The sequence below is a fragment of the Chiloscyllium punctatum genome, chromosome 2 (genome assembly GCF_047496795.1).
Source record: "Chiloscyllium punctatum isolate Juve2018m chromosome 2, sChiPun1.3, whole genome shotgun sequence".
In the NCBI taxonomy this organism is placed as follows: Eukaryota; Metazoa; Chordata; class Chondrichthyes; order Orectolobiformes; family Hemiscylliidae; genus Chiloscyllium; species Chiloscyllium punctatum.
The window spans coordinates 116,015,282-116,024,617 of NC_092740.1; the positions used below are offsets into that span (position 1 = coordinate 116,015,282).

Sequence of the window (9,336 nt, forward strand, 5' to 3'; positions counted from 1 at the left end):
CAATATTGTAGACCTCTATCAGGTCACCCCTCAGCCTCTGTCTTTCCAGTGAAAACAATTCAAATCTATCTGACCTCTCCTCATAACTAAACAACATCCAGACCAAACAACACTCTGGTATACCTTCTCCGCATCCTCTCCAAAGTATCCACATACTTCAGATAGTGTGGTGACTAGAACTGCATGCAATGTTCCAAAATGTGGCCTAACTAAAGTTTGATACAGCTGTAACATAACTTGCCATCTTTTGGAATATCTTTGTCAACTGAGAAATATTCATGGTTCATGGTTCATGGTTCATGATTCATGGTTACCAAAGCATATAACATGACAACTATTACAATAATTTGAAAGTACTTCTTTAATTTTGAAAAATTTTGAGATCTCTTGAGGATGTAAAATCAATATATATGAGGCACTCGCTCTCTTTTTGAGCAACTCACAGCATTTGTTTTGTTATGTGCTGCTCTTTTAAAAATAAAGTCATTCTCTGCCAGGCCTAAAAGCCAAAAGTACTGTCTAGTCTAGATCAAGTAGGTCAAAGTTTTACAGTTGGCTGATCTCAGCCAGCTGTTGGAGACAGGGAAAGCAATAAAGTTCCCCTGAACTGGTCAGGTGTTCAGCAATTCAAGTTGAAAAGTGCACATGTCAGGAAGGACTCATTTTACTGTGAAGTTTTCCAAGATCGAATTACCTACTGAACCTCATTGTCCATGGGCCAAGGGAACGAACAGGCAAAATCTAGGAGACCTTCTGGTACTCAGAGTGATGCCTCATGATGAATGAATGGGGCGGGGAAAATGTTTGCAAAGCAATTTATGAAAATCAAGTATACAAGGTTATATTTGTATTTCAGATATGAAATATTCAATGTGGATAGTATGAAAATACCGTAATAGTTGGAACCAACATTGTCATCCATTTATTTCAGTATCAGTGATCTTTAACCATCTGCATTTTCAGCTGTTGCATGTCCAGTTTCTTCCCTAATTGATATTATGTCACAACCTGCTTTTAAAATTACTCGATGCTCCCATCAATTTGCAGAAAGATACTAAACAATTACAATAAGAAGAAAGTTTTGTAATAATTAGAGAGCTACAAGAAAGATAGAATCACCAATTGTTTGCTGATATAGTCTAAAATATTAAAAGGATAATTTTTTAATAGATAATACATTTTATCATGACATTGTTCACAATATAGGAAGATTGGCCATGACCCACTGGCATCATAACACAGTACAGTGAACAGTGATTTATGGTTTTACATATAAAAGGTCACAGAATCATTATTTTGTCAACAGCTAATAAATGCATGGAATAAAAGACAAATATTTCAATGGAGAAGTTTTTCATTTTTCTTTCTCATGCTGTGTTTGATTACCTGTATGTTCTAGTGTGACAGACGGCACTGGTATTATGTACACTGAATCTTAATACCAATGATGTTCATTGGTTTCAAATAAGACACTAGATTTACTCTGCAGTCATTAGTGGCTGTAAAAACAACCCCGCAGTTCCCAGTACGCAAACTAAAACAAATACCCACAGGAATATTCGGTCAATTACCATCGCCACATATTTCCAATCATCTTCCACCTGCAAAATATAAACAGAGCACAGTATTGCCAACCCTCTTATTAGAAAAATGCATAGTTAATAACCAAATCCACCCCTCCATAAAGCTTTGATATTAGAAAAAGAATAAAAGATATAGATTAGAAAAGTTAGTTCAGATGAAACAAAAGTAGCAAAATAGAATGTGAACATTTTTATGTAGTTTTATTACTGAAGATAACCTGATTTTCCTGAAAATTTATATCCATTAAACATATCCTGTAACACTCTCCAAGATATGGTATATTCTTAATGCTGATATATGGTATTAAAAAAACAAATTAGTAAACAGAAATCACAAAGTATTCTAGTGTGTAGTCATGGCTATAATGTTGAGAAATGCAGCAAGATGCAACAAACAGCTATGAAATGAATGGCCAGAATTTTATAGGGGGGCGATTAAGAGAGAACTATCGGCTTGGACACCCGGAGAATTCCCTTGATCTTCACTGAATAGGATACTTACCACCTAAAGGGATGACTTTGACACAGGCTTGACATTGCTTCTGAAAAATGGTACTGTTAACAGTGCAGCACTCTCTCAGTACAGTACAGAGGGTATCATTAGTATTTACCTCTCTGTACTATCACAGACTATTTCTGATCATTTAACAAATGCACAAGAACCTAGGAACAAGTTGGGCTATTAAACCTCTTGTACTCCCCCATTCAATAAGTTTGTGGTTGATCAATGAACTAATTCCATCGACCTGCCTTTGACCAATTCTTATGAGTCTCCTGAACATCACCTAAATTTCCAGATTAATAGTCGAGTGAAAATACCACTAGGCCATTGCCTCCTTATTGTCTCCTTAACATCACTTGGAACAGGATTGGCCATTCAGCCCCTTGACTGTGTATTGCACTCAATGGGATCATAATTGATCTGTGGCTTAACTCCATATACCTGCCTTTGGGCTATATCCCTTAATACCTTTGCTTAACAAAAAAAAAACTTTTTGTGAAAGAGAATTCCAAATGTCCACCACGCTTTCTGTGCAGAAATGTTTCCTAATATTTCTTCTGAATGGTCTGGCCCTAATTATTACACTACGCCCACAAGTCCTATAATCCTCAATCAGTGGAAATAGTTTAGCTTTATTTACCCTGTCCTTCTTTGCTAATATCTTGAAGACCACTTAGATCACCCCTTAGCCATGTAAATTCTAGAGAAAACAGGCCTAATCTGTATAACTTCTCCTCATAACATGATTCTTGAAAATCAGATATTATTCTTGTAAACCTATGTTATAGTCCCTCCTAGTTAAATTGGAAATGACACAGTGATATTAGGACTGAAAGACAACCATTTTGACCTGACTTAAAAGAAAATTAGCAAATTATGACAATGTTAGAGTTTAAAGTTTTAAAAGTTGGCTTTCCCCACTGTGGCTTAGACTGTAAACCAAGCTAAAGTAACAGGAATTTATTGCTGAAGTGACACTGATTTAGTTACAATAGTATGGCAGAAAATGATTTGCCCTGAAACAAAACATGTACACCTATTAGAAATGGGATTAATTTTTCTATAGATTAGATTTGCTACAGTGTGGAAACTTTACAATTGGCCCAACCAGCCCTCCATAGAGTAACCCACCCAGACCCATTTCTCTCTGACTAATACACCTCGCACTATGGGCAACTTAGCATGACCAATTCACCTAGCTTGCACATTCTTGGACTGTGGGAGGAAACCCACACAGACAATGTGCAAACTCCATACAGACAATTGCCCAAGGCTGGAATCAAACTTGGGACCCTAGAGCTGGGAGGCAGCAGTGCTAACCACTAAGGCACCATGCCACCCCATGGATCTAAGAGTTCCACCAACAATCCCTCCATGCTGACTCTAAAACACTTTTTTTTCCGGTTCCCAACTGTAAAGTTGTTGCTTTTAAGTCTTCTTTTAATATTGATTTGTTTGCACAGCTCTGGCTGCAAGAGATTCAATTCATTAGTTTTGCTATGTCTTGCTTTGATCCATCTCTGTCATCATACCATTGTGGCAATCAACTTCAAAAGGAAAATCTACTGAATCAACAAAGAAGTTCATCTCTCTATTCAGAAAAATGTTCCTTTCCAATTAAGAGTAATTCCTGTGAACTGTTGAGAATCAGACAAATCCGAGGTAAAGATTAACCACATAAAGAAGATAACAAAACTTGCCCACATTTTCTTTTCTATTTTAAATCCAAGTTTTCTTCGACCATATAAAAATTGAAAAAACTACAGAAGCTATAAATCAGAGACAAAATAGAATTGTTGCAAAAGCTCAGCAGGTCTGGCAGCATCTGTGGAGAGAAGAGGGAAAGTCACTCGACCTGAAACATTCAACTTTGATTTCACCATAGATGCTGTCAGAACTGCTGAGCATTTCCAGCAATTCCTATTTTTGTGGTTCTTTTAAGCATTTTCTGACTATAAATATGTGCACAAGTTCCTTTACTTCAGAAGATGTTATATTGCCTTGCCCGAAAAACTGTCAGTTTGGCTCAACTGTACATTCCCACTTTAGGCTTGGGTGCTTAGGTTCAATGTTCACACCATCACCTTAAGTGCATAATTCATGCTGACACATCAATGCAGCACTGCACTTTCCAAAAAACTGACTAAGAGGCTTTATACCGAATCTGTGGAATCTTAACTCCTGTGTGCTCTCTCAGGTGGACATAAACATTCCCAATGTCATGAGTTGAGTCAGAGCAATAAGGACACCCCACCAGTATTTAACAATCAACCAATATAATTTACCTGACCATTCACTTAATCTGAGGGATCTTGTTGCGTTTGAATTGCTGTTGTGTTTCCTTACTTTAAAACAGTGACTACACTTCAAAAGTAGTTGATTGGCCGTAAGGTGCTTCAGAATCTTCTGAAATCTTGCAAGGCAATACCTAAATGTACACTCTTTCCTTAAAGCATACAGTAAATGTGTAAATACGAGCAGTTTGAAATGTACAGACCTTTGCACAAGAAACAAGAGTTGGCCACGTGGCTCTTTGAGCTTGCTCTGCCATCCAGTAAGATCATGGCTGATCTGATTTCAATTTCATCTCTGCACTCTTACATGATGTGGAGTTGCTGGTGTTGGACTGGGGTGGACAAAGTCAGAAGTTACAAGACACCTGATTATAATCCAACAGGTTTATTTGAAATCATTAACTTTTGAAGCACTGCTCCTTTGTCAGGTGGGTTTTCACCTGATGAAGGAGCAATGGTCCAAAAGCTTTTGATTTCAAATAAACCTGTTGGATTCTAACCTGGTGTCGTGTGACATCTGACTACATTCTTGAATACCCCTTATAATCTTTCATCCCCTCAGTTATCAAGAATCTAAATTTATTAAAATGTGGTTAGAATTATTCCCATTAAGATTGATGGGCCAATATGTGTCCACAACTAAAGTATTGTTTTTCTTGGTGATATTAAATAAGTAAGTCGGCCTTGTTGTATTTGTGAAAAGAGCAAGCTCAACCACATTAACTTATTTTTAAGGTAGTCAACAATGACATTAGGACTTATAGAATCAAGTGAAAGTGACACAATTTGGTAATGAAATTTCCCAAGAATATAAATAAATAGATACAATACCTGTAAATCATAAAGTATAAAGTAAATATGTATTTAAAAAAGACATGAGGATATAAATAACAGAGGAGTATTGCAGATGTTTGGAAATGGAGTTAAATTCTCAGTGCTTGTGTGACTTATAGCTCAGTATTAAAATAGTACTAGATTGTGGGTACTTAAATGGATTTTAATTTGATTTTGGTGACTCGGGGCAGATTGCAATTGACCAAGGATGTATTTCTACAATCCATGAAGAATACTAAAATTACTTATTGCTTGGTAGCATGAATATGATGCATCCTGCCAAGTTTTGCTTTTCAAATGGGAGTGCATTTTATTCTGCCTCTGACTGAATTTTGCACGGGGAGAAATTGCAGGAACCTCCTATTGGAATAACATAAATTAGGGATTTTGGGAACCAGATCTGGTGTGTGCTATTGACATTCCAGCCTGGGTACATGAACTGCAAAGGGTATAAGTAGGATTTACAGGATGGCACCAGAACTAAGAGGCTGCAACAGTCAGGAACAATTTAATGAGCTGAGGTTTTTTTTTACCTTAGGATCGAGAAGGTTTGTTGTTATCTTATAGGCATCCAAAACATTATGAAAGGATTTGGTAGAGAAAATATGAGGGGAAACCAAACTAGCAGTCATAAATATTATTATGCACTATTGAATTCAATAGGGAATGCGGGAGAAACCTCTGTATCCAGTAAGTGGTTAAAATAGGAACTTGATACCACAAGTAATTGAGACAAATAGCATTGATTAATTTAAGGACAGCATAAATACCAGTATGAACCATTTGGGCCAAATGGCTGATTTTTCTGTTGCTAATTCTATGTACAGCAATTTCTACAAAAGAAATAAAACAGCATCGCTGTTGAAGCGACATTATTTATTGCTTATTACTTGTCCATCCAGCCAAGACATAATCAGATGTCCACTCACCTCTCTGGCAGCATTCTGGCTCCTTGTGTTTTCTGCAATATACTTGACATTCTCTATAGCCTGTCGGATTTCAGGAGAAAGGAGTGAGACACCGAACAGAGTCTCAAATGGTGGGCTGATATATCTGGAAATGTTACAGGAAGTATCATCAGTGGGCTGTTTGCAGTACTGGCAGGGAAATTTTGGCTGGTCTTTGTTAACCTTGAAGTCACTTTGTTCCATATAGCTGGCACAATTTGTTTGGAGGTAGTTAGCTTTCCTTTGCCTGCTCCTCGAGTTTTCAGCTTGCTTTTCATCTAAAGGCCTTCTCATCAACATCACTCTGGGTAAGAAGTGCAGGAAGACACTCCGCACCCACCTTGGCATGGTGTGAGTAGTTGGAGTTCGATAGTGGACGTTGAGAACAAATACAGTTATAACAATGGACAGAGTGACAAAGATCATTGTAAATAAAAGGTATTCGCCAATCAGAGGAATCACCAGAGAGGTAGAAGGGATGGTTTCAGTGATAACCAACAAAAATACTGTCAAGGAGAGGAGGACAGATATACACAAAGTGACCTTCTCACCACAGTCAGAGGGTAGATAAAAAACTAACACAGTCAGAAAGGATATCAACAGGCAAGGAATGATCAGGTTGATTGTGTAGAACAAGGGAAGTCTTCGTATGTAGAATGAGTAAGTGATGTCCACATAAATAGCTTCACAACAATTATACTTAATATCATGTTTATATCCAGGAGCATCAATGATTTCCCATTCGCCACTCTCCCAAAAATCTTTCAAGTTTACTTTGGACCCAATGATCGCAAGGTCAATTTTGGCTTTATCATAGGTCCAGGATCCAAATTTCATCGAACAGTTCTGATAGTCAAAAGGAAAATAAGTGATGTCCATTGGACAGGAGCTTTTAAAAATGGCAGGAGGTATCCAAGTAACAGTTCCGTCATATTTGAGTAACGCTTTTGTTTTGTCCTCAACTTGAAAATCTCCCACTGCGCTGCAAAGGAAAAGTGTCCAAAAGTGGTTAATACATCAAGAAAATATCAGGAGAAACAGTATTGGGTCTGTTTTACTGGTCATGTGAAACTCACTTGTTGTACAGCACAATGTCTGGTTTCCATATGTGGTCAGAGGGAACTCTGATGGATTCGATCCCATCATAGTCAACTGGGTTCCATCGCAGTTTGTAATCATTCCAGATCTGTTGAAAATAACAGGGGACAAATTGGTCATATTGCATTCATCATAAAGATAAATGCATTGTCATTTGATCATCAACAACATACTTTTGAGGCATGACCTGCTGTTAGCCTACTAGAATGCTTAAATGCTGGATTTACATGTGTAACAGTCACTAACCCATAACGAGTTCTTTCATCAAAACTGTTGTGAACTTAAAAGATTAACTCCTTTCTTGCTCCAGAGATGCTGCCATATTTGCAAAGTGGTTCTAGTGCTTTCTGGGTCTTTTTTTATTTCACATTTATAGGACCTGCAGTATTATACCTTTGTAGTAAAATATTCTGGCAATCTGAATGCAATCTTACATTAAAAAATGAACCCGGAAGGATTCTATTTTGCCTATTGTGGATGTGCTGGCTCTTTGAAAGGTCACTAGAAATAATCCCACTCCCCTGCTCTTTCTCTATAACTGGGCATATTTTTACCTTGAATTATCATTAACTCCGATGATGCAAACTCAACGAGCTGTTTGTGCTACACATGTCCCTACCTGCTGCCACTCTGAAACAGGCAAGTCGTAAAAAGTGGTGTCCCAGTGGGTCCCATACAAGTGAGATTTTAACTCATTCACTAACACAAAGTTAACGTCAGGTGGAAAGAACCAGCGTTTTTGCTGTAACTGTTGTAGATGCAAATCGTATAATGCCATGTTTCGGTCTGTATGATCATTATAGGCTGCGATGATTTAAGCCAAGATTAGAGTGGTGCTGGAAAAGCACAGCAGGTCAGACAGCATCCGAGGAGCAGGAAAATCGACGCTTCGGGCAAAAGCCCTTCATCAGGATGTAAGGGCTGGGAATCTACTTCCCAGAGGGTGGGGGGGTAAGTGAATAGCTAAAAATGGTGTGGTTCACTTTACTAAGAAACTAGATAAGCGTCCATGAGCCCGAAACAGATGTTGCATTTACTTATCAGGGGGAGGATCGCTTTTGTATAATGTACATGGCACCACTTACATGTCGCAGCCAAAGGTTAGTTTCCATGATCTGGTTGACCTCGTCCTATCAAAAAAGGGATGGAAACAAAGCGGATTACATTTGAGAACAACAGAACTGTCCATACGCACACGTGCCATCAAGTTCTGATACAAGGCACAATCCCAGTTTACAATCCTTACCACTTTGACCAGCTGTGAGATGGAGATCTCGAACTGTACAGTCACCGGGTCAGACACATTCTCCACCGGCCTGATGTGCTGGTTATATCGGCGGAAAATCCTCCGGAACAGCCTATCCTCCGCTTTGGAGGAAAAGCAACCTTAACACACACACACACACACATATATAGAAAGAGAAATATTCTAAATAGCCAGAATATAAATTGCAACACATCTTTAAATTTGTAAAGAATATCAACATTGTATGCAATAATCTATTTTATACTTTTGATCAGTTTACAAGCTGTACTTTTAATTGTGCCATGTCCTTACCCTGCATGAATAAAGGCAAGACAATGAAGATTAATGGATGCGGTTTCCTAATAGCTGTCATCTGTGCGGAAACGGCTGTATTTGCTGCAAGTCGAGAATCGCTCAAGGCAGTTCTGCTCGGAATAGAGCTCCACACGGACTTTCCAGTTGGATGCAGACGGGACACTGGCTCCAGGCTAAGATTCCTCCTTCAGATTTGAGTCCAGCATTGGGTTCCTCGCCTGCTGTCAGTCACCCTGAAACAACCCCGCCCGCGATCCGCCTTCTCCCCTCCCAGCGTCAGTGCAGTACAAACTGCAGGGCTGGAAGAGGCGATCCAGGGGAATAGTTCCAATCACACACACACACACTAGAGACAAAAACAAATTCCTGCAGGGAATGTCTTACTCCTGAATTTCCAAGCTAAAATTACTGAACTTCATATATTTCAGATTTTCCTGCCGTCTGGAAGTTGGTTTACCCTTAAAAATTCCCAATCCGTCAATATGAAGTTGCAACTCGGTCCCACAGATAGCGAGTG

At 38.6% G+C, this 9,336-nt stretch overlaps 1 protein-coding gene across 2 annotated transcripts; it reads right to left on the reverse strand.

Moving 5' to 3' along the window:
* On the reverse strand, positions 1-9,021 carry LOC140488017 (neuronal acetylcholine receptor subunit alpha-3-like). Of its 2 annotated transcripts, XM_072587581.1 has the most exons (6): positions 8,817-9,021; positions 8,505-8,644; positions 8,344-8,388; positions 7,237-7,346; positions 6,143-7,142; positions 1-1,601 (listed from the first exon to the last, which is right to left on the reverse strand). In XM_072587581.1, exons 1-6 carry the CDS (start codon positions 8,875-8,877, stop codon positions 1,479-1,481), a joined length of 1,479 nt encoding a protein of 492 aa, XP_072443682.1. In that variant the 5' UTR covers positions 8,878-9,021; the 3' UTR covers positions 1-1,478. The 2 variants fall into 2 exon arrangements, with proteins under 2 accessions (XP_072443682.1, XP_072443693.1); XM_072587592.1 differs by lacking the exon at positions 8,505-8,644.
* Positions 9,022-9,336: the final 315 nt, after the last annotated feature.

Excerpts from the sequence above, each read along its gene's own strand:
- LOC140488017 (XM_072587581.1), bottom strand. The coding sequence starts at position 8,877 with ATGACAGCTATTAGGAAACCGCATCCATTAATCTTCATTGTCTTGCCT. Across the intron at positions 8,389-8,504 it reads TCTCACAGCTGGTCAAAGTG|GACGAGGTCAACCAGATCAT; the intron begins GTAAGGATTGTA and ends CTTTTTTGATAG. Across the intron at positions 7,143-7,236 it reads GACATTGTGCTGTACAACAA|CGCAGTGGGAGATTTTCAAG; the intron begins GTGAGTTTCACA and ends TTTCCTTTGCAG.